The sequence below is a fragment of the Netta rufina genome (genome assembly GCF_964035555.1).
Source record: "Netta rufina genome assembly, chromosome: 7".
Classification (NCBI taxonomy): Eukaryota; Metazoa; Chordata; class Aves; order Anseriformes; family Anatidae; genus Netta; species Netta rufina.
Window position 1 is genome coordinate 26,282,266 of NC_140130.1, and position 26,108 is coordinate 26,308,373.

At 38.5% G+C, this 26,108-nt stretch overlaps 1 protein-coding gene across 1 annotated transcript in view; it reads right to left on the reverse strand.

Annotated features, from left to right (window-relative positions):
* Positions 1-226: 226 nt before the first annotated feature.
* The window catches only part of LOC311211165 (VPS10 domain-containing receptor SorCS1-like), a gene marked incomplete at both ends in the record, with an annotated part of 286,853 nt that continues 260,971 nt past the window's right edge, over positions 227-26,108 (reverse strand). The window contains 9 exons of the mRNA XM_084289719.1: positions 227-283; positions 1,646-1,764; positions 3,115-3,275; positions 3,448-3,553; positions 8,333-8,432; positions 18,809-18,940; positions 22,137-22,249; positions 23,231-23,354; positions 25,035-25,168. Of these exons, the coding sequence (XP_084145845.1) occupies positions 227-283; positions 1,646-1,764; positions 3,115-3,275; positions 3,448-3,553; positions 8,333-8,432; positions 18,809-18,940; positions 22,137-22,249; positions 23,231-23,354; positions 25,035-25,168 (1,046 nt within the window). The remainder of the gene's footprint in view (positions 284-1,645; positions 1,765-3,114; positions 3,276-3,447; positions 3,554-8,332; positions 8,433-18,808; positions 18,941-22,136; positions 22,250-23,230; positions 23,355-25,034; positions 25,169-26,108) is intronic.

Sequence of the window (26,108 nt, forward strand, 5' to 3'; positions counted from 1 at the left end):
GGGCTGCAGGGGTAAATAGTGATATCAGTTCCTCTCCCCCCACCCCCCACTAAAATTTTACACCTGTACAATGCAGTTCTGCTATGGTGTCAGTATAATGTCCACATGCACAGGCTTAAAGCTAAAAACCCTTTGTCATCTGAAGAATTAAAAAGTCCAAATGCAATGAGCTCTCCTCTTTTTTTCAATATAGATATATATATACCGGTGTCCTCAATTCAACCATTTACATAGGTAGGGATTTCTTTTGTGCTCTGAGGCTCAGCAGCTGTGGAAATACTTCCTGTAGCAAACAAAGAACAAAATAAGGGTCAGTAAACAAAAAGCATGTTTAGACAAAGACGTTTAAAGGTATCACTTTGCTGGCCTTTGGGATTCAGCTGTTCCAGACTGACACCTTCTTCCCAGAAATGTTTTCTTGTCATTCAAAACACTGAAGGTGATGTCCTGTTCTTTTACTAATGAATGAAGATGATTCACCCATGTTGAACAGAAGAGGGAGAGGCCAGAGCAGAAGGGTGGAGGGAAGGAGGGGTTGAGGTCCTCAGAGGAAATGTGTAACTCATTTGCAATTATAAAGTGCTGGAGATTCTATAAATAACCTTAAGTTTTGCCTTTGCAAAAGAAGAGCCTAAACTTCCATATCCAGAAGATAGGAACTGTGTTTTTTGCTGCCAGGGCTTGGAAAGAAAATTAAATGGTCCAGGGACATTCATTTAGATTTATCCAAGGAAGAGATGTTAGTCGCTGGATGTTAGTCAATGGGGTTGAAAAAAAAAAAAAAAAAACAAAATAAAAACAAAACTGGCTTCTGAACAAGCATACAAAAGAGAAACACCCAATTACAGACTTGCTTTGTTTTCCCAAAAGAAAGTAAACTCATTAAAAAATAAATTGCTGATTTCCAGAAACAGATGAGGTGGTTACATAGGACAGCAAAGAGCCTTTGCACTTTCTATTCTGTTCACACCTAGGTCCAGACCTTTCCATTTTGTCAATGAGCTCTGCTTTAGTTTCCTCATTCATCTTGCTGCCAGGATGGAAAACACTCTTAGGAAGTTTGTTGTACTGATTCCTTTTGATAGAGAATTGAGTTTATCTATCCCACACATTCACCTTTTGTGCTCACTGGTGCATTTACAGGTGAAAATCAAGGATGTATAAAAGGCCAATTTCTGGTTCAATACAGTGTCAAGCAGCACAGGGTACAGCTGAGAAATCTACAAAATGCTGGATATTGTAGAAAGCCAGAAATGCTATAGTTGCACCAAATGGAAACCTACCCCTACAATTGTTTTTTGACTGCTCTGTTCCTAAAGGCTTCAAAGGATTAGTTCCCAACACCAGCAAGAGCACTTTTGAGCTATGTTCAGTAGAGCTAGTAGGTGGCTGACTGTTGCTACTTCAGACTGAGTGACCTGTGAAAATATGTTTGCCTGCCCCTGGAGTGGCATCAACCATGGTCATTACATTCCTTTAGAAAGAGGAAGATCAAAGCCCATCTAACTCTGTTAACAGAGTCTTGGCCTGAAATTGGGTGTTTCTCTCTTAGCAACTTACATCAGTTTTGCCTTGGAGACTTCTGGGGTAAAAAGGAAAAGGGAAAAAAAGAAACAGAAAAGAATTGTTAAAATTTAGGACCCACCGCTCCGGGTCTTGGCTTGAAACCTCTTGGTGATCCACAAGCCTTTTGGAAGTCCTCTGTCCAGACTACCTTGGTTGCATTTCCTTTCCTTGGGTTCTGGACTGTGGCCTGGGGTTGCTCTGTATGGGGAACACCACATGGGAAGGTTGGTCCCCTCACTCCATCCTGTGTACTGCTAAGCAGGGATGTCCAAGTCTGCTGATGAATAGCTGCTAAAAGCTTTTAATAGCTACCAGATCTTCTAAGGTTAAGTCTAACCAAGGTTAATGGGTGACAAGAGATTACTATTGATTGCAGTGGAGCTTCCAATTTAGACATTAGTTTGACATCAAGAGACTTTTCTCTTTTTCCTTCTAGGATGTTTCACAGGCCACAATCTTAGCATAATTCCCTCTTTTAATTACCCTTCCCCTTGCTTCCTCTCCATGGTACCTACAACAAATATGCTTTAGCAAACTCCTGTACAATTTAGGGACATCCTCAGGTGAGAACTAACATTTGGTTAATGAAATTGTGCAAATAAGGGATCTCAGTTATGACTATGCCTCACTTCTGTCTGAGTCAAAACAGCTATACATTTTAATTCCTCTAAAACCTGTCCATGTCCTTACATGCAGGACAAGTTCCTGCAAGTTCCTATGGTCTCGGCCTGAAGAGCTGTCACCTCACAAATATAGCCGAACAATGTCTGTGCAATTCCTGAGTAATGCCCAAGTAGTGTTGGCTTTAAATGAACACGTCCCTAGGCTGAAACCTCTCTTCTCCATCCCAACACTTTTACTGTAGCCACGGTAACATCATATAAGCATGAGCAAATGTGTGACTGGTCCCAGTATGCTCGCCTCAACTTTGCTCACTTTAGGTCCTACAAAAGCCTGCTTTGTTAAGTTTTCAACCACAGAGTCCTGTGGGAGAATCAGCCTGAGGGCAAACCCAGCTGTCCAATGCTGACATCCCAGGTTTTACTCTGTTTCTCTGAGAAGCAGTCAGGCTAGCATTGCTACTGGCAATGAGGTCTGGCACAGCATGAAGGCCACAGCAGTGAAAACATCAACAAATAGTTAACTTTTAGATTTGACTTACCAAATCACCTGCTCACCAGCGTGTTCCAGGTGAGGGAGGCTGAAGTTCTGGACAGGACTCAGGTGTGGGGTGTAGCCCCGCAACTACATCAGCCCCAGCAAAATAAATCAAATTGCCTTATAATGCAGGATTTTTGAGAAGGGAAGAGGATCTACATAGAGCAACTAGGAGAAGGGAAAAGCCTAAAGTTGTTTTTCTCCCTTTCACCACAGGGCAGTGAGGGGGAGGGGAGAGTTAGCAAGGTTTCCTCTAGCAAAACTAACACTGCAGCAGAAGAGGATGGCAGGAGGAGTGTGCAGGAAGATGGGAAGGGGGAAGGCTGAGAAAAGGGTTAGCCAATTATAAGTCAGAGTCTGACCAGCTGCAGGATGCTGCAAGTTATTTACCTATGGGCTGGACATCCAACTTCTCATCTACTAGTTGCTCAGGGCTCATCAGCTCACTTTGAGGGACATTAGGTATGCTTTCCCTCTGACTGACTGGACTGATCATCTCTTGATCTTTTTCATTCTGCATCTGTGCATATATATTAAGGCCAGGAATCTTCCTAAAACATTAACAGAAACCATCATTGTGGGGTACTCTGGCAGATGATGTGCCATCAGTTTTTGAAAACCAAGAATAAAAACACTGTGAAAAGAAAACCCAGCAAACAAAACCCAGATGCCTCAGTGAAAGGTGGCAGTGGGGAGAAGGAAATGGCCCAGGGAAGGTCATACCTTTTGAATTTGTAGATTACAAACACAGCTAGTCCCACAAAAACGACAGAGAGGAGCATCAGCATAGCTGAACCACTGTGACTGGGAGTCGGGTCCACCAGGGGAGCTGCAAGACAGAGGAGGAAGGTTACAGCCACCTCCAGCCTGGAGCAAAAATTATTCTTTCCAAAAATTTAGTTTATACTCCTTGTAACCGGTCTCATCTATCCACTTGTCTCCAAGGGCCCCTCTCCGTTTCTAAAAAAGCTGTGGAGAAACCTGGGTTAAGACCACCTGTAGTGCTCTACCTAACCCCAGAAGGCCCTATAGCTTTTTTAGAGGACTCTCCTCAGAGGCCTATTAGAAGAACATCTGAAACATGCTGCAGACAATTACCTAAGGTAGTTGCAAACAAGGTCACTTGAGTATCAAAACCAGACGTCCTGAAGCATCCTGGAGCTAACCATGGGCTGACTTGTCATGTTGACTTTTTATTTTTCTTGGAGGCAGTCTAGGTAGCTCCCAATACATGGTGAATAATGAACAACTGGCTACCGAATTTATTCTTAAGCAATGATTCCCACCAAACATATTGCTGTCTTCTAAGTCCTTTTAGTCCTCTTCTGTCCCTAACAGAAGTCCAGTACTGTTCACAAACACTGCCTCAGCACCCATGCCTTATCGTGGCAAGCTCTTCTCACACCTTTGACATTTTTCTTTCTTTCCTCTCTTCTGAACACTTTTTTTTTTTTTTTTTTTTTTTTCCCTTTATGCCCTGTTCTCTTCCCCAGGAGTCTTCCTTGCAAGGAAGTGCACAGGTTGAAGAAAAAAATAAAAAAAGCCTAACCATACAAAAACTCCCTGTGCTTCTCAAAGTTTTGTGCAGTGTCTTTTCATAGCCTCTTTCAAAATAAAGCCACAGAAAACAGCCAGAAGTGTGGCTTTCCCAGAAATACAAAATAAACTACATTAAGTAGATGTAGTTTCTACATCTTCCATCCAAAAGACAGCTTCCATCACTTATATATACACACAAAAACAGGAAGACATCTAGCATCCACAGAGGGAGACAGAGACCCAGAAGGCTCCGCTGCTCACGCAGACACTAATAAAACAGATTGTAGACAGACATGCACCTGTAGATGTGCCACAGAGTAGAGCTAATGCACACAGCAGGTACATCCTCACTGACGGCCTATATCTGTGTTACACATGGAAGATGAGGGTAATGACTTCTCTGCAAGGCAGTGGATGTTAACTTGAACCATTGCCACATGCATCCTCTCTCTCTTGCCCCAATCCACACACACTGAGCAGACCCGTTCGAAAACATAGACAGCAAATAAAAATTATGCACTCACAAGCAAATACTTATTCAGGCTCACATATCACACACATGCACACTTTCAGCAGTCACACTCAGCCTGATAAAGCTGAAATTTACAATGAGAAGTGGAAAAAAAAAAACAACTTTCATCAAGCAGGCTAGGCTCAGGAAGCTGAGGCACTGGGGTGAAATGGTCTATTACTACGAATTCCTCACACATGTCTCCACCGTGTCCTTTGTGTCTGTACTTTGTGGGTCTCTGCAGTTCTGTGGGATGACAAAGTGGCTCTCTGACCGATTCAGGCTCAGTATCACTCAATGTTCTTGTTCTAATGCTGCACTCAGGGTCTGGTAATAAACAGCTATTTAACTGCTTTGTGAGGAATGCTGGCATATTTTACTTTGGAGGTTGTTGTTTGCTGGGTTGGGGACATTGTTTATTTTATTTTATTTTATTTTATTTTATTTTATTTTATTTTATTTTATTTTATTTTATTTTATTTTATTTTATTTTATTTTATTTTATTTTATTTTATTTGTTGAGAAGGAGGAATGAACATGAATGTATTGCAATCTGTTGTCCAGAGTTGCCATAAATTAATCCTTTCTCCAGTGTGGCCTGAACAAAGAAGACAGAGGTGTGAAATGTGCTGAATCTAATGCCCATCATTCTGTGCTCCAGGGAATGCATATGTCTACATACAACATGCACAGAGGCTCATTTCTGCAGGTTCTGCTTGAATATTCACACCAAGTTAATTTAGATACCTGCACTTTTGTTTTCTGCAGCTTCTCTGCTGCAGAAATATCTGCTGTGCATGACCAAGCACACAAACAAGAAGTAACGTGTGTGCACTGAGGCATGGGGATGTACTTACATACATGTGTGCATACATTTATGTACATGTGCACTTACATATACACTTGATGAGATGAGTGGTTAGGTCAACCTTAGCTAATAGCTGCCAGGAGTCCAACACAAAGTCACAGTGAAAAAGTGGTACCACAAACCAGAACTGCATCTCTGGACCACATGGGTTGCAGGTTTCCTTGCTTTATTTTATTATTTTTAAGAGCTTGAGTTTCAAATACATATTTTTTTCTTCTTCCTTGACAACTCAAACAATAGTTTTCATCAGCAAAGTAAATCCCTCTTTTGGCATTTTGTCAAATTCTAAACTGTCCTCAAGTTTTGATGTCATGAAATTGAGGTTTTTATTTAGACAAGGCATTAAATCGTGACATCAGCAGCTTGGTAAGGAGCCATATTTCCTCAAAGACCCCACAGCAGCTGCTCTTTGGACTATTTAAATATCTAGTTTGGCAGTCCGTGATTATTTTGCATTCTTACTGAATCATATTTCTGTAAGAGACACAATCCTGTAATGTTGCTATAGGACACCGTGAAGCTGGTTACAGCAATTACTCACGTCTCAACAGAAGCATAGAAGAGAAGCACAACAAAGCCTACCTTGCAGGGTAAATGAGTATTTCCTTCTATTATGGACAGAGTACTCATTCCTAGTGTATGCATAGATACAAACAAAAATATACAGTTTCAGTGAGCACAAAGATGCTGTATTTACAAAAGGTGTCTCAGCTGAGAACCCTCTGCTTCAGTCTGAGTGAGCTAGAAACAGGCCAGTGTGTACCTGCAGGCCATACTATTATTTAGCATGGCAGTATGCCATAATGAAAGACCCTGCCTTTTGGTTCACACAGGGCAGAAAACAAAGGTTTAGCAGCCCAGGAAAAATGTAAATATACCTCTGCTTACTTTGGGATTTGGGATTTGACCTACCCAGCTTTTAGCCAACTCTGTGCATCGATGGATCTGCTGCAGACTCTCTACTTCCCCTATTGCAGAGATGTACCAAATTCCTCCCCCAGATGTTGCAGAAAGCTCCTATATATAGTACAAAACTTGTATTCAGGTTCACCCTGTATTAAATATGAGTCTAGAGACATGAACGTCATGGTTCCACTGCATGAAATCTAGAATGTCCCCTCAGTAGCTAGAGCTAAAGATGAACTTTTCCCACATATTTCTGAGGCAATTCTTTCTAACCATAATGTATTAGAAAAGACCTATAGGATCTCCAGGGACAGAGGAATCAGATGTTCATTTGGGGGTTGATCTTGACTTTAATGCACATTGATCAAAATGCAAAACAGCCTTGTGCATAGGCAGAGTAAGTGCACAGAAACAAATTACAAAAGCAGTGATCAATTTCAGGTAACTCCAAGTTGGATGTTCATATTAAGATGCTTTCAGATAGCTTCCCTAAAATTCGGAGATTGGCACTGAGAGTTTTCTAAAAATGCGTATGTTATCACTGGTCATAATCATATGGTCATTGTTGAAAACTAAGGCCAAAGATCACTTCATTGGCAGCAATTATTATATGAATTACATAAAAAATAAAATCTTAAACATAAAGACGTGCAATTCTTCTGTCATATGTCTTTTGATATTTTTTTACAATCTACAAAAGAAAGAAGGTCAAACTTATACTGACTGCCCATGCTTTTTTTTTTTTTTTTTTTTTTTCTAATTAGACATTAATCAGCTTTTATATGCTTTTGTTTTTAACTTGTCTGAAAGTATGCATCTGATCATCTGTTCCACAGATAATGGAAAGCTAAACACACAGCAATATTTGTAGAGCAGGTATTAGCAAGTTCTACTTAGGAAGCATGAAGTATTGCAAACATCAAGGCTTTCTTTTAGAAGGATTTAAATGCAATCACACTACACTTTCTTAACAGTCTCTTTTTACCTTTTATTGACAGGGCAGCACATGAGCTGACACCAGTTTGGGCAGATCTGTTCACACCATGCAAAGGGTTTTGTAGAGCATTTCACTGGTAAGAGTGAACTGAGGCTTTTTATTTGCCTATTAGCAGAGAAGCTGACAAGAGCCGATCAGAATTATGAGTTTTCCCCAGCACATCCCAGGGAAAAGCAATTCCTAAAAATCCTGAGCATTGATTAGTATGTTTCATCTCCTGCAATAGTTAAAAAGGGCCTGTGCTGTGAAATGAGGGTTTAGCACACAGAAAACACAGAGACACATATAATTAAACATAAGGACTTCGAAGATGGTTCATTTTGAGATAGGATTAGTTAAAGAGCAAACTACCTGATCTTATGTGTGTGCATATGCAAATTGATTCTAGTCTTTCTGACTGCTGAACAACTTCTGAACTATGCTTAGTTGATATGAATGTTCACTGACTCTAAAATAACAGAAAGCGTCCAAAGCTAGCTGGTAACCTTTGCAGTCTGTGATCCAGGCTGAATACATCATGGTGCTTCTTAGCTGTTAAATATTTCACAAAACAGCAGAAAAACACATACTTCTACTTCTAGTTATACTGTATTTCCAACACAACAGCAAGTTCTTGACATAAATAAACAGAAGTATTACCTAAAAACAAAAATGCCACTATACTTTTTTTCTTTTTTTTTGGCATGACAAAGAAAGGTGAGGCATAGTTGACATTTTAATATCTGCCCATACACTGAGTTGTGCTACAGATCAACATAAAAGGTGTACAAAGAAAAAGGATACTGACCTGCTGTTAAATGGGCAGCATGCACAAGAATTCGAACCCCTGGCTTCAAATCAAAATGGACAAAGTTTTGCTTCAGTTTCTGGACCAGAGTTTCTGAAATCTGGAAACAAGAAGAAAATAAAAAATATATTTTTTTCTTTATCATCAGTATAGATTGACAGTAGGTGGGTAGGGAATGCAGCTGTATACAAAGCAAAGATTTTGCAGAGTTATCAGTCTTTCAGAGTACAAATTCTGTACCTTATATAAAGGGGTTTAGTGGCAGGTGAACATGTCTCCCGGTTTTATATCCAGAGTGGTATGTGGATGGCTAGCAATGACTGATACCAATAAATTGTCCCACAATACTGCTTTAGGAACAGCCCAACAGCAAAAAGGGATTGAGCCTCAAAGGAACATTGCACTAGTATGAGTGCCTGCAGGACAATCCTGCAATAGTAAATCAGTGAATTCCATTTGCTACCCAAATAAAGACAAGCATTTAAATTGTTAATACTCATTTGCTCAAAACAAACAATTTATTCATTGAGTGGTCAGCTTTATGATCTTAGAGCATGTTCACAACATTTGAAACACCTAAATCAAAATGAATGGTTTAAGTCCTTACCTTACCCCAGCTCACATTGGATTTCAAGTCTTAGAAACAAATTTAATTTATCCAACTCTGAGTTTCGAGCCAGCTGCTCCCTGATCCTTAAGTACATACCAGAAACAGCTTGAAACTCTGAAAGTGTCTATGCTGTTGACTGAATACAGAGTGTGTTTGTCTTACACAAAATGCATGTTGTATCTGTTCTTCTGGGTTGCACAGAGAGAATATGTTCTTATGTTCTCTCTTTCATGGGAGAGAACTCCCACAGAACATTTATATCTCTCAATTGTTCTTCCATAACTGTGAGGACAACAATAGAGCTCTATCAGAAAATGAAAGCAGGCTATTCGTCCTTAAAGCATGAAACAGAAAAGATGAACATTTGTTGAGATAAGACCCTGTGAAATCTGTACAGTAAGATTCAAGCTTCAGTCCAATTTGTTACTAAACATTATTTTTTCTGAGTCAGTTTTTCATATTACGCACATACATCACTTTCTCCGTATCACTTCAATTGTAGCCTAGAAGTTTCATGCATCTTGCTATCAAAAGCAAAAATCCAGATAGATTAATCAAAGAATAGAAGCCTGTAGACATGTTGTTGATAGTTTGCTGTGTTTCTTCTGTATGTTCATTCTCTAGGTGTTTCATCTATTTCATCTTTTCTTGCAGCACTAAGCAATTTTCCAATGGAACATATCCACTATTTTGAATGTTGGCTTATTAGGGAGTGGTGGTTGGAAAATAACAAAAAAAAAAAAAAAAAAAAAACAAACAAAAACCACAACGAACACCATTCCACAAATCATATGCAACTTAGAGAAAGTTGTGCTTTTACAGCCATACCAAGATCAGTAGGTATAGTACTGTTCAACGCTTAATTTAATTTGTTTTAAATAAATCCATATTTCTTCTTGAAGATTAATGAAAAATTGTCAGAAAAAAAGAACATTCCAATAATTTTTAAACCATCTTTTTCATGTTCTTCATTTTTGTCTGGTTGAGTTATTTCAGAAAATGCTACCCTGATATGATTAGATGTTCCTTGGCTATCATTCATCAAAGTATGAGATTTATCTGCCTCTTCTATTTTTTTTAACATTCTTAATGGTTCTTTCAATACTCTTGGCTTGTACACTTCATTTTTGGCTGCTGATCACTTGACTAGGTGCCTTTGGTCCAATAACAATTTGGCAATAACTCTTACAGGCATTTTATTTATATTTCTAATATATCTCTTTAAAGTTTACATTTTTTTTTCACGGGTGCCAGAATGAACAGTAAATATATTTCTTCCAATAGCAAGAAAAAATACCACCTGCTTACAAAGAGCCATCTGGTGTGCTCAGAGCAGCAGGGATGGTGACACAAAGCTGTGCAGTACATGAAGAAAGCCTTGGAAGCAAATTATATCCCTCTTTAAGAATTTGAGCATATTAATAACCAAGAGTGACAACTATAAAGAGCGCTTCATGTCTAAAACTGGAGCAACAGATGCAGAAGGATATTCTGTAAAACAGGTACATTAATGGCTCATGGAAACGGGAAGAAATATCATCCTGGTCATTTGCAGTCCCAGTCATGACCTAAAAACTCTTCCTGGTAGACCTGCAGAAATTATCTTCATCCTTTGTGCTGTGACATCCTGATACTGCTGGGGCAGCTGAGCCTATGAAAAAAAGCAACCACAAGACAGTGAACTGAAGAGCCAACCACCTTGTTGTGTCATTCCTCTTCAACACAGTGTGAGGGCTGCACAAAATGGCCAGGGAAACTGGAGGTAAAAACCATATGTAATTCCCTCTATACAAAGAAGGTCTTAACATGTGATGTATAACTGAGAACACAACTTGAAAGTGCTGTTACCTACTGGAGGTTTCATCAAAGATTTGGACAAGAAATGGAAGAATAGGAGAACCTCAAGAAAATCAGCATGATTTGGGGCCATCATGAGATGGGGCCAGAGACTTTGTTTTGCACCACTAATGGGAAAAAACATTGAGATCTCACTTACCCTGCATGAGGACTCCTGCAGTGCAGAGAGAAGAGGACAAAACAACAGCACCCGTAGGGACATTGCAGCTGAGAGGTGCTGTGGCTGCCTCAAGCTGAGCATGAGGGAAATCTCAACCAATATTCTTGGTTGGCAATCTGATGAAAGGGCTTCATAGGAAGGGGAGAGGTACTAAGAGTGTAGTAGTAAGAAAAATGAAGAAAGGAACAGAAAAACACACAACTGGAGTTCACTGTTGTGTTGCATATTGTTGTGAATGAGGACCTCATAGTACTACATCCTGTACAAATGTAAGTCAGAAAAAATATATATATATTTCTGCCTGAAATCATCAATATTTCAGCAGAAGTCTGAAGTAGCCACCACTGTTCCAAGACTATACACAAACAGTCATAACAGACAGCAACTGTTCACGCTGTTCAGATTACAGAGCTTATTTACTTGGCCCTATTAATTACCTGCTCTCTCTGGCTTTTTGGGTGCAACTTTTTGCATGGGTCTTTATGAACTTGAACAAATCTAAAAATGAGTAACAGCCCAATATTTTTTGGGTAGACCTGTGTGGTCCCAGGAGTTGGACTCAATGATCCTTATGGGTCCCTTCCAACTTGGGATATTCTATGATTCTAAGTGAGAATCAGACATCTGCTTTCTGCACGCAGCTCTAGAGACTCCTGACATATACTTCTGAGGGAAGAACAGATGCATTCAGACATGTTTTTAAAATGTTTGCTTGCTTGCTACAATATTTTCCTTTCCTTCTCTATGGAAAATCAGGTTCTCTTTGGAACAGACATATTAGCAGTATAGAAAGAGGGGAAAAAAGTTCTGTACACCTAAAGCTAATCTGAAATACAAACCATATACAAAGACCTATAACCTTCATTATTTGAGGTCAATAAGCAAGTTACACACAGTTCAAGGGCCAATTTCACATTGGAATTGGACGCAACTCTCCAGAGTAAGTTGGTCCTGCTTATATTTATCACACAGTCTCAAAAGGATCTGTGAATTGTAGATATGCACTCAGAAAGTTGGAGAAGTAACATTTCTGCCTTTCTTATTCTATTAAGTCTGTTTCTAGCTCAGTGGATCACAAGTTAGTGGACTCTATGATTTTTGTTCAATGTTAACAAAATGTTTTTGAAATAAATCTTCATACAAATGTTGATCTCAGTCACTGAGGTAATGAAACAGTTTCAACAGGACACAGTTTAGGTCTTATGCCTCCCTTTATGTCTGTATTTAAAGTGGTACCATAGAAGCTCTTGTGTTTAAAAAACAGATGAGAAAACATCAAAATGCCTATTTATTTCATGAATACACGACTTTAATTGAACAGCTGAACCCTCAGCTGGAGAACAGGTTGGCCTCAGGAATGTCCCTGTTCCTCTCTCACTCCTGAAGACATAACTCAGCTGAAGACATAATGTCTTAGAATAGCAACCTGCTAATTTATAGTCTTGAAGAGTCTCCCTTGTGAAAATAATTAGCTTTCAGAATTAGTTTTGGTCCTTAACTGAGCCTCATTGACTTCATCTGCTTCATTTGCAAAATTAAGCATGATGTGCAAAAATAATTCAGTAATAGAAACCATTCTTCATGTATCATTTTTCATCAAAGGACACATAATGAATAATAATAACAGACAATTTGAGAAGGAAAAGAAAAGAGATTCCAATTTAAAAATGGAACAAAACAAAAATTAATTTAGCTTCTTTTAGCATTTTGTCAGAATTAGGACCATGAAAGAGCTGTGTGCACCAAGAAACAGAATTATCACTCAGAAGAGTATTTTTCCCATACTTTTATTGAATTTTGAAATCTCTGGTGTAAATTGGTTTAGACTAATTGAATGTGATTCAACTGTGCCAGTATGTACTAGTTAAGAATCTAGATCATTTTAAAGATAATGTGTAAGGATCTCAACTAATGAGTGCTACAGTTCTACTCAATTCATTGGGTACATCAATAAACAACTAAGGAAAGAATCATGAACATTGATTGGTAGCAAGCAACTTGGACTGGTAATACAAAAGCGTATGTGGAGTCAGGGCAAATGTGGATTATGTTAAACTGTGCCACTCACTACAAGACCTTGTTTACTTCACATTGAAGCCTCTGCACCTCACTTGCCTTAGCACAGAAAACACCAGTATCACTGATTTACACAGATCCAGCAGAAATTTCATGAGATCCCTTGAAAGATGCAAAATTCAAGCTGCAATTAGTATTGAGAGATACTGAGAGAGAACAAGGAGAAGGACATTCCTGTGGTTACTCTGGAATGATAACTGATCAGCAGATATGAACCCAGAGAAACCCTAAACATAATAGCAAAGATACACTTTAGGTGGACAAAGGAGAAGGAGGGTTGAAAATCAAGAGCTGTTCTGTACACTGAGCAAAAATGGGAGGACTGATAGTGACATGGCAGAAACGAATTCGATGACATTAAGACAAAATATATAGATAGCCTCTTCTAAGGCACACAAGCAGCTGATCAAGAAAATTAGCTAGGGAAAAAAGCTTTTGGACCAAGACCCTGTAGTAGATATTATTCCATTCTTTTCCCAGCCGCCTTTACTTCTTACTGGCCCAACATTCCTCAAGCACCCAATGAAAGACTTGGTCTGCATACAAAGCTACAGATGTTTTTTAAAAAAATCTTGTAGTAAACACTAGTTGATTTGCCATTCTTTGTAATGGAATTTAATTTCTTGGACTTATTTGCATCATTTTCTGTAGGATTTAAAGGTGTTCGTTATCATGACCTTGCTAAAATATTTTTGTTGATGAGCATATCTGAAATACATCAGAAGTAAGAAAAGTAATGAAAGTAAATATCTTAAAACACTTAAGCAACTAAAGCTTAGGAGAGTGGTTGAAAAACCAGAATAAATACAGAAGCTACAGCAGCTACAATGAAGCAAAGACATAACTAAATCTGCTTTAAGGAACAAATCCTAAGACATACACACATACAGACTTCCTTACCGCTGGTATCTCTAATGTTAATGCCAGAGATATTTTGTCTCCTCAGTTCATCACTGCCCATTTGACATTCAGTCATACATGTCATTTCCCATCTCTTTGGCTGGATACGGATAGTGGCCACAGCTGCAATCTGTTGATGACAGTTGGCTACCCACCAGCTGGTGTTGCCATTTGCCAAAGACTCCATCATGCTTGCTACATTGCTGATAGCTCTTTTCAGAGAAAAGATTAATGATCTCAGATGTCATTAACTAGTTACTCTTGCATCTCTTTTGCATTCTGCTTTTACAGCTATTTTGAATAGGAAAGGTAAAAGAATGCAAATGGAGAACTAAAGGGAGACACATGAAAACATATAAAAACATCTCTTCAGAGTTGTCATGTATTTCCTGTTTACACCTCGTTTGACTTAACAGGCAACACATTTCCTGTATTTGACAAAAAGCCTCCACTAACAAACAATGTGGAGAGAATAAAATTTGTGAAATGCATAATTACAAAGATAACTATTCAGAATTCTCATATGGAGTAAAATTGTACACTGAAAAAAATAAATGAGTGATTGTATCTGTGCATTTGTATCACTGCCTTCTGAATTTTAAGTAGAATATCTTCCTACCGTGCATTCATTTTATATCATATTAGTGCTAAAATTACTCAAAAAAAATACTTGAAATGCTATTAATAAGAGGTTTGCCTTTCACTGAAGAGGAAGAATTCAAGGCTTTTGTAACAAGCAGATATGAGTTCGGTAATCATCACATTCACCAAGCCTATCCATAAAGATGGTGTAACAGTTGCATTACAGACCAAGTGGCTAAAGGTTATTTTCAGTGACTGCTTATGCAAGATTTGGGATATTTTAAAGGTGTTGGCAGTGACAACACATAAATGAAGCAGCAGCATTTTACAACTGCAAATTATTTCTACTTTTTTAAGCAGGTTGGTTGTCTGTCCTTATGTGATGTGAAATAAAGCAGGGAAAACACTGTTAGACTTTTTTTTTTTTAATAGACAAATTTACAGCATTCTGGTCATGAATACAAGATTATTTTATTTTATTGTATTTTTTCATACGCAAAATGCTTGGGGATTCCACGGGTTGAAAATGCCTTTTAATTTTTAAGAAGCTGTGAAGAATAAGTTTACAATGACTACAGAAAGTGGAGTGGACAAAGTAATCTGAGGTCCTCACAAACTCTGTATTTATGTGTCAGATGGAATTGTCCCATGCTGCACATTGAGAAAATGTCCCTGGTTTCATACACAGCTTTTTTTTTTTTTTTTTTTTCCATCTGTCAAGAGCAGTTAGACTGATTTAAGGGGACTTCATTCTCCCATGGGAAATATCAGGAATGCAGAGTTCACATTTGTAAATGTAATCTGTAAAGAAATATGAAGCCAATTTGTACCGTGCTTAGACAGAAAAAATAATTTGGGGCACTCGAATGAGAGTGGTACATCAACTTAAAGAGAAAATGACATCCACCATCTAGGCACCTAGTCTCAACAAGACCACAAGACACAAATGCACTGTTCTTATGGAAAAGTGCATGGAACAGCGTAGCGTAGTGCAGTCCATAGCCCAACTCATGCACTTTGACAGTCCCATGATTTACGTACCCAGCAGTTTATGACTTACTGTGTTTAGTCAACTTTGATAAATGGCAACTGAGACCTAAATTCTCAAGGGGCAGTGGACATCTAGCTGCCTTTGAAATCAACAGGAACTGAGTACCTAGAGGCTTCCTAGAATCTGGCCAGATAGACACAATGGTGTGCTTAAAAGGACAAATAACTACGTACCAGACACAAACAGAACAGCTTAATCTGCATCCATAGGAAACATCAAGAAAGTAAAACCCCCATGGTCATTAATTATGTGTCAGATTTACAGTATAGCTCTGGGGATTAAATACTGCTTGGTTAAGCAAATGACCAAAAAAAACTATGAGAGACACAGCCTGCAGCAACTTCAGGAGTTCCCTGTGGGGAGATGTAGTTTGAAGCTCCTCTTCTGCTACCACTTCTTTTCCCTTCATCCCTCTCCATCTGCTTCCCTCGGCCTTGCCTGACCTAGGTGACAAAAGTCCATAATCTTTCCATAACCCACATGATTTACATGGCTCCCCCCTTTCAGTCCCAGATTGGAAGAGCTGAATATCAGGACCATAGCGTGTCCCTTGTCTCTGTTCTGGTACTTGGCATGTGAATACGGTGGTTGCACATCTGTATCACCACGTCTACAACATATGAGCACAGTAATACATAATAACATTAGGTGGTTCTAATAGGATGAAAAGAGAAGGAGGAGGTTATAGTACACTTCATTGTCCTGGCAAATTCAGGCCTACGGTGTGCATGGTTCCATTTTGTGGTGTTTTGCTCTGTTTTACCAACTTTTGATTTTGAGAGAGAATTACATTTTTCCATCTCTCAAGCATGGAAACAAGAGCTTTTGCAGTATAGAGACGTTAATTTCTGAATCTCATTTCCATTTGATTTATTCTGACAGCGAGTTTTCCAGAAGCAGAAGCAGTTTGGCATGATGTCTCTGCACAGGCTCACCATGAGTCTTAGGTTTGTAGATCAGCTTCCACATGTGATACGACACCATGAAAAAATGAACCTATACAATTAAGTGCTTACTTGAGATTTATTGTTTTTTCCCCCTTGCAGTGTTTAAGTAAACAATTTCAATTTTGTTCCTGTACAATTTGAACTTTCCCTTCCAAATTAGAAAAGTTATGCAGGAAAATAACTCCTTTGGGTCTGCACCTGCAAACACACAATCTCTCATACTTTCATTTGAATGGTTTCATGCGTGCTTGTGAACACAAAACAGATTTCTTTTCCAACCAGAAAAGAAAACTACGCCTCATAAAGTACCTAAGAAGCAACTTAAGCTGTCATCAACAAAAACATCTACTCCCAGTACTCATCCCATTGAATGTGCTCTGGAAACACTTTGAGAAAGGGATGGTAAAGGATTACAGGTCAAACGGATGGAAAAACAGGAATAGTATTAGAATACTCTTCAGTGCTGAGGAGAGAAACACTTTTTGGGGCCTTCCTCAGGCAGTCCCTACTGAAAACAATGCCATTTTCTCCTCTAATAACTCTGAAGGGGAATGTGGAACCCACAGACTAATAAGAAATATGTTCTGATCATCCTGATGGGAGCAGGGAAGATACTTCTCTGTAAGAAGCAGCTGGCTGCAAATGGCAAATAATTTCTTTCTTTGCAAAAGTTACTGTTTCAACCCTGCAGGATGCAGACGAGTTGCTGGAGTCCCACTGAAAATGACATTTCTTTTTGTCCATTAAAAGGGTCATGAGAGTGCTGTCAGGGCTCCCTTTCTTCACAGCCACAGAGACTCCATTTTTACAAGGAGAAGAAAGGGAGTGGTAAATAGAACAGGGGTAACTGGCAGAATACAATAAGTTGCTGAATGCCAGCGGGGAGCTGAGTCAGATGTAAATTTGATAGTTTATGGACTGGCTTCCTTGCCAATTTGAGATGGAGTAAGAGAGAAAGGGGATAAAGGAGAAAGGGAAGGAAAGGTTTGGCAGAGCAGTAAGTTTCCATCTTTTTTGTTTATTATATGGGTGGAGGAAAATTTCAGAGGAAAGTCATTTGTCAAAAGGAAAAAAAAAAAAAAAGAAAAGAAAAGAAAAAGTACGATGGCCTGTGGATGCTGAGCAAGGGAAAGCTTAAGAATATGGGTGACCTAGTGATTTGAAGCCCCCGGCTGAGTTTGTTAACAAGGCTTTAGAACACTTCAAGAGGAAACTGCAACAGGCAATTACAGATCAGGCAGAGGAAAAAAACTATTAGAAAATAAGAATACAAGAAAGGGAAGATAGTGTTGAGACACACACTGATGAGAAGACATTACTCGTTTACAATTTCAGGGGCAAATACAAAGAGAAACGCTAAATCCCTTCTGCCATCCAGTGGATTAGCAGGCATCCAATAATGCTGAGGATTTTACCATAACACTGAGGCTAAGATATGTGAGCTGATGACACCCTCTACCCCAATGCTCACATAGCTTACACCCACATGGGGTACATCTGCTTGGGTCACTGACATGCTGTGTGGGGAGGCAGAGATACACTCAGGGATAATTATCTTTATCTCTAGAACCTTAGATAACGTGAGAGCTATGTCAGGATTTCTGTCCAGCACAGTTTTTAACAGTGTTTAGTCGTAATCATGGTAGGCCCATGCATGGGCAGAATCTTTTGGGTTCTCAGGTAGTTACAGTTTCCTGTTCACCATAACCTTCATTCAGTCTCATACCGAGAGAACATACAAGAGTGACGGAATTCCATTTCCAGCATTATGAAGGCAGCAGGCAGGATAATCTAACCCCATCCCTGTGTCTTAAGTCAATGAAATTCTGGCCTTCTCAGGTCTACCACCTAGCCTTGTCCTCCAGTGTTTGCTCAGATTCTTAACAACCTCATAAACTTGGCCTTATGAAGCTACTCTAGTACATGTAGGCAGGAATAATCCCCTAAATCCTTTCTGCTTTTTTTGTTACTTCCATGAGGTAGAACAGAATTTCTGTTCTCTTGTAAGTAAGAGAATGTGACATCATGCAAATTTATGCCAATTTAACATTACTGACGTGTACCAAATGGGAGTCTCCACTCTCCCCTCCTAAATATACCATCAAATCTTGTTTCCACTGCTGGGAAAAATAAATAAATAAATAAAAGGATATAGCACATAATACAGTCATTGTTTAGACCCCTGTAAATCCAATGCAATTGTACCATAATTATTTTTTCTAACCAGTTTTGGAAACCCCCATACATAAACACATATGTAAACATATACTTCTCCAAGAAACGTACACAATACCTGTTCTAGGTCTTCTGTTTTTCTTTTATTTTCTGCTGGGGCATCTTGATAAGGTAAAATGAAGAGTTCAGCAGATGTGGGCAGACCAGGGAGCACTGCGACCAGGATATGCTTGCTTGAAATACCTGTTGCCTGACACATAGATAATTAACGGACAGATAAACAGTGGGGATGGCATCAAATGCTCACAACTTCTTTGTGAAAGCATCACAATACTTACATAAATGACATAAGGAACATCTTGTACTACAAGGAGAATCTTGTTAAACTCCAGCACAGGCAAAAAGTCAGGGAATAATAATTTCCTAGTCTAAGTTATTTTACCGTATACTCCAGTAAAATATACAGAGTCCTAGGGCAACAGTTATAATCAGACATGCTAAAAGATGCTGCTAAATAATGGTCACATATGGTATGATACTTGTATCTAAATTTAGCTATTTTGAAGTTGTATCTCTATTCTAAGTTGGTCCCTGAGGTTCTGTATTTAGTCAATGGTAAGAAGCAGTATGTTAAAGGGCAAGGTATGTGGGCTGAATTGCACTCTAGAGGTATGATTAGTCAAAACAGAGCTTAAAAGCCTTGTGGAGACTCAGGGAGATAGAAGAAGATGAATCAGATTTGAATCCCAAAAGCCAAACAAATTCTTATAGCTCATATTCTGGGTCAATTCCACAACCTAATGAGGAACAGTTTTTTTTTTTGTTGTTTGTTTGTTTGTTTGTTTTTTCTTTAGCTGTTAAAGATTGTATTATTCTACAGATTTTTAGGTTTTTGTCTTGTTGACTGAAAATCTTAAACAACCAGTTTATACCCAAATCTCTGTTCAATACAAAATTAGCCAAAATTCAGAAAAGAAATACTCCATAGTCATCACTACCAGGGCCACCTCTGAGTACAGTTTCAGCCGCTGTTATTGCGGCATTAGACAATTAGATTGTAGTGTTCTCCAGTAAATGAGAAAAAAAAATCCTTCAGGAATTTTTATGAGCAAAAGGAGGAGAAACATAGTTTGCTGAATCTTTCTCCATTTCCTTTTTGTGTTGTGGATTATCCAGAACATCATTTAAATCTCAAGGTTAAGGTCAAGGTCTTTTAAATAAAAGATTTAAATCTTTGGTTTCCAAGTGCTGATGTTGGTAGGTCTCTTCCCAGGAAAAAAAAATATATAAATAAAAATAAATATAGTACCCTTACATAAGGGCAGACCACAGCAGCTGGACACAAACACAGAGAATTTCCTGCAGTCAGAACATGAAACAATCTCAGATGTTAATCAGATTTAAGACTCATGAATTCTTCTCCCTAGTAGTTCACAACCCAAGAGTTGGAGCATCTGTTCCTTCCAGGAAATGATGGACAGAGGATGGGATTTCAGCAAAATTGTGATTACAGATCTCCATCATTTGAGCTAATTCTGTGACAATTCCACATCTTACTGCTTACAAGTCAGTGAATACCATATGGAGTTATGAAAAAAGGAGCCTTCCCTTCCACTCCTTCCACTGCATGACAAGGAAAAGTACAACCTTCTGTTGCTGTTTTTTTTTTGTTTTAATGGGAATTTAGAAGAATAATTATAACAATACAAAGGTTGTATATTCTCTGTGGTACTCAAGTACTTTGTAGAACACTGTATTATTTCTGTTTGCCTAAAAGATTATTCTAAGATGTCAAGAAAAAGACATAGTATTACTGGTTAAAGTAAACTCTTCATTTTCTGAGGCTGGGAATTATTTATTTATTTATTTATTTATTTTATTCAAACTGCTCAGTTTGTTCTTGTCTTCTTCATCAAAAGTTGGAGATGGGACTCAAAATCAATGATGTGAGGAAATAATTATAATTGTAATACAAAAGAGGATATTTTGTGATAATCTGAAATTATCCCTACTTACAGAGAAGATCAGATTTTAATAGGGAACTACAATTTCTTATGCAGAATTTTTATCCATGTCTGTGGGACTCTGTAATAAGAATGTAATACTTTAATAAAAGTTCATAAAAATTCTATAGCACAGCTATAATTTTCTGTTAAATTATTTATTTATTCAACTTATTTTTATACAGTGTATTTAATTGCCATCAAATCTATGGGTTTTAACTTTATTTTTTATAAGAATTTCTCACAAAAGGTTTGTTTAAGGTGAATCATTTAGCTACATAAAAGGGGATAATTAGCTATCAATTATTTTTTTTTTTAAACTCCAACAAACAAAGAAAAAAGGACTGTATTTTCACCACTCTGCTTTTGTAATGTATCTTTGGTACTGTGGTTTTATAATCCTTTTTTCATAGCTTTATTTTCTTTTATTGAGTTGTTTATATTCTGAAAATTCATCTGGAAGATAAGTGGAGCCTTGAATACTTGATACAGACATAAATAAGTCAGAAGAACAAGCTTCAGAAAACTCTTATGTTTGTTTTTTTTCTTTTCTCCTTTTCACCTGTCTTTTGAGGAAATTAATAAAAAAAAAAAAAAAAAAAAAGCAGCTCAGTAAGGATCCAGACAGGTTTCTGTTTTTTTTTTTTTTAAAGAACAAAAAGTTTGTAGATTCTATTAAAAAGCTTCTGTGTTCATTTGTGTCATCATTTATGCAAAATGACTAAAAAGACACTGCACACTAATCAGGTGAACACAAACCTGTTTCAGACAGTTCCTTTCACTATTTTTCTGCTGAGCTGAGAATCCTCAATTGTTTCTCTTAATGTATCTCAGACTCAGTTTGAAATCCAAATCTTCAGCCAAACACTAATTTTATGACATTCTTTTCAAGAGTTAGAGGAGGAACTTCAGAGCTGCCCCACAGTGTTCCTGGGAAAAATAGCATCCTATCCTGCCCCATGAGCCTCATGCTATATGAAGGACATAAAGCACTTACTGAGGTGCTCTTCTCTGTAGTGAAATTTTGGTCTCCTAAATTTCCTACAGCATATTTGCAACTCCAGTAGAATAGCACACCCACTGCTGTGTAAGAACAGTAGTAAAAGAATTACTTCTTTTGCAATGCAGCAAAGACATTTGTACAGCTATAGGCAGATATAAGCTGTTTGTTTTCTGTATGCCCTTTTCCCGTGAATATTCCATATAATGTGCTGTGATTAAAAAAAAATAAATAAACTGAAGGCTTACTCCGAGTACCAGCTTGTCATAGGATGGGATAATTTCACTTAAAATTTAGGAGTCTGGACTCAAAACACTGGTCTAGCCTCCTTTTATAGTTGGTAGGGACAAAGACATACCTTGAAATATCACCATATCCAGCCCTAATACGGGCAGAAAGCAGAAATTAGAGCCACCATAATGAAGATGATGCACATTGCTTACCTCCACCAGGGCTCTCTTGACTACTCTACTAATATCCCTCCTCCACTCTGGGATATCTGGATTGTAGTCGTCCAGGTTTGGGGAGAATGATAATCGCAGGGACTGAAATTGCTCTGCAGAGAAAGACATGGTGGTAAGTAAAGGCTGTGAATATCTCTTAGTGCCAAACAAACAGCAGAACCTAGTGAAACTTGCTGTGGTTTGTGCTTTTCTTCTCTTAATCAATCTGCAGGTGATGCACACACTGGCAGAGAATCTAGCAGTGAATCTGAGAGATTTGGAGAATCTGAGAGATTCAGTGCTCTAGTGTCACAGAACCGAAAAAGGTGATAGGTCCTTACTTTAATGGATGAATAGCACTGGAAAGGAAGCTGTGTTGGGAATATAAATGATACTTCAATCTTGACCTCTGAAACAGGCAACCCCTGGCAAGGAAACTGTGATTATACTCTCATAGACATGCTCCAAACATTTGAAATCTTAACTGGACAGGGACAAAGGTGGGGAGAGGTCTAAACTTGGAAAAATACTTCTTAATCTTTGATTATTATTATTTTTTTTTTTAATAGAGATGTTCAAAATGATCATTTTAACTATGTGCTTACGGTAAACTATTTAAACTGGGATTCTCAGTGGTTCTTAGATTACATCTACACTATATAGCATTTGTGCATCCTATCTGCTTCTGAGACCTGAGTGCATCAAATCAGTATAGATTTCAGTCCAGGACTATACCACACTGCATTGACTTATTTTTTTTGAGCCAAGAAGCTTCTGCATGAGTGAAGACGCTTCTACTGGAGAAGATGGGGGAACACCAGCTTGCAAAATGACCTAAAGTCTAGATAATTGTGTTGAATGACAGACAGAGGGGGCTCTGGGAAAGAGATCAACATTCTGTGATCATCTCAGTATGAACTAATGTCAGTCAGTGGCCTTCAGAGATCTTATGCTGAGTTGACACCACTGGAACTGAGTTTACAATCTGACTCAAAGGATCCTGAAATAGCAACCCTATGTTGCTGCTAGGTAACCTGGATCTCTAGCTCTTGATTATGGAGAATCCTATGTGAAATGAAATTGGAAGGGCTCACCATACACAGCAATGGTCTTTGTGTCCTGAAGAATGATGTTTCCTGCTGAGACCTGAACAGTGATGGTGTTCATCCCTTCCACAGAAAATGTGAATGTGATGCTCCCTTCCAAAGTGATCAGTGGCTGCAAATACACCAGAAAAAAAAATAATATGGCTGTGAAGGAAAATTAAATATTAGTTTGGCTCTCTAGCCTACTGGGATAATTTTGGAAACTTAGCTTGGAAACTTAGACATAGAAAGGGTCCTGTGACATGGAAGCCAATTTTCTGGAGTAGGCTCAGGGATCCAGATGAAGTTGTCTTCCCAGAGCTCAGAGTAGGGTATGTAAAATTTCTAAAGGAGTTAGGTTTTAAGATCCCAATATTCCCCAGCATCTGTCTCCAGGAAACTTCCCACTTAGCAGGCTGGCTGTTCTGGATCCCCCGTTAAAGTGTCTTTTGCTGCAGAGAGGTCCATATGGGGGCCCATGAGACTCACTGCTCTGGTGTCACACTCCTCCCCCAGGTCTAGCTGTGAATGACTTGGTTAAGATCACTTTAAAGAGGTTGTGGCAAAATCAGGAGGCAAATCAAGATTTCTCATTTGCTCTCTTGACTTCTTAGACATAGAGACATTGTTTTTGGAAAGTGATGGGTTTTAGAGAGGACGTAGATCTCCTCAGCTTGCTCTACAGTGCAAATTAGTTTATCAATGAGCTGTGCCCCCTTTCTGCAGCTTTTGCCCTAACTTCTATTTTCACTTATTAATGAACTCTGGATGAGATCTTCAAAGCACACAGTATTAAGTCAAACTGTGTTCCCATTGTAGTCTGAAGTAAAACTCTCACTTAAATGAGAACAGAGTTAGACCAACTCTGATCACTTATGAGCTTAGTAGATCAGAGGGAAGGTTAAAAGGTGACAATCACAGCCTGTAAGTACCTCTAGGGGGAGACGATATCTGATACTACAGAGAGTTCTTTAATCTAGACACAAAGACGTGATAAGATCCAACAGCTTGAAACTGAAGCTAGATAAATTCAGACTACAAACACAGGGCATATGTTTAACTCTCAGGATAATTAGCTACAGGGAAGTAGTTGAGGGAGAGGGTCAGAAAGAAAAGCAATGGATTCTCCATCATCTGAGGGATGTCATTAATGCAAAACAACCAAAAACAAAACAAAACAAAACAAAACAAAAACAATTCAGATTTTGCTTTAATCAAAAATAGTTAAATAAAGCAGGAAGTACAGATGCAATCCTCTGACCTGCATTATACAGAAGATAACCATATGTGGTTGAAGGTCCCTCTTGATTCTACAAAATCCATGAGAATATTTCCCCTTAGAGATTAATTAGGGCCTCTGGGTACTTCAGCCTCAAAGGTATGTACAATAACTGTTGCAATGCCTGTGCAGATTTACCAAAACTCTGCAAGCACAGAGAAGCACAATGCAGTGCATGGAGTTTTCAGCTTTTATTATTGCTGTTGAAGAAATGGGAGTGGGAAAGTACATACTAGAAGTCATTGGGACTTTGGTTCTCTACACCCACCTTGGGTGAAAATGCAAACAAACCTATTTGCAATTTGCATGAAATGCCAATAAACCCAATAGCTAAGTCCCAGCAATAATCACAGAACAGTTACCACATTTCAACATTGGTACATCAAAGAACCAATAATTAGTCTCTGTCTCTGGTTTACAATTTTCTTTTTTGTTTGACTATTTAGAAGCATTTCCAGATCTCTCTCTTCCTCCCTTTTCAGTCAGAGAGTTCATCCCAAATTGTTTTCACCTCAGTCCATAGGGAATACAAACCTCTGTGTTGTTTCCAAACCACCAGACATAAGTAAGTGTTCCCACTTGACTTGGCCACAGTACTGCTGTGGCATTGACCTCCTTGTTCTTTGTGGTGACAAATGGGAGAGATAAGTGAACATGTTCCAAGGGACCTGCAGAGACAGAAACAAGAGGTGAGTCCTTCCCCACTGTGAAATGTTGACTTGGTAAGAGGGGAGACCTGAGGGGACACACATTGGTTAGAGGAAGAGGTGATGTCTAAATTACCCTGGGGCATGGCATCTAATGTCTTGGCTTGGTGCCATTTGTAGAGAGGTAAGCTTGGATCTGTTCCACATAAAACAAGAACCATCCCTATACCTGGAGCTGAAAAACTTGGGCCCTTTACTGCTTGAATATTGCATGCTTATCACTTAAAATAATAGGGACAGACCCTTATTATGTGACTCTGCCCTTCACCAGGAAGACTTAAAAATGTGCAGGACAAATAGCTTTAGTGGACACGGAGCATCTCTGCCAATGCAAATTGCTATGATTTGGAGAACTTCAGCAGTATTGTATCTATTTATACCAGATGAAATTTTGTCTGAATACATCTATTCACAGAGTGCCTTCATTTTAATGTTAACCTATACTCCCCCTGTTTCCTTAGCAAACACTTTTATTTCTTTAGTATAAACAGAACATAATTCATTTGACAAGTGACATTATACCCAGAGTTACACACTTCCCATCTTCTGGAGACAGATGGGCCTTTGTTGTTATATCTTGTCCTATAGATTTTTTTTTTTTTAAATGTGTTCTGACTGTTCACTTAGATAACAAGACAATTGTCCAAGGAGTGACAGAGAAAGAAAAAGAAAGAATCCCCAAGTGATATGGGGATACAGGTTTCTAAAACAAATTAAGGCTACATCCTACATCTGTGAGCTTTTCAGTGCTGACAAGGAGAAACCACAGCTTTGGAGGATCGATTGCATTGTTCATATGGAATTGAGATACTCTGATCCTAAAGGATCTTTTATATTCCAGGACAGGATTTTTCAGAAAATATACTATGCATATATCACCACTTAGACATTGCTTTTCAAT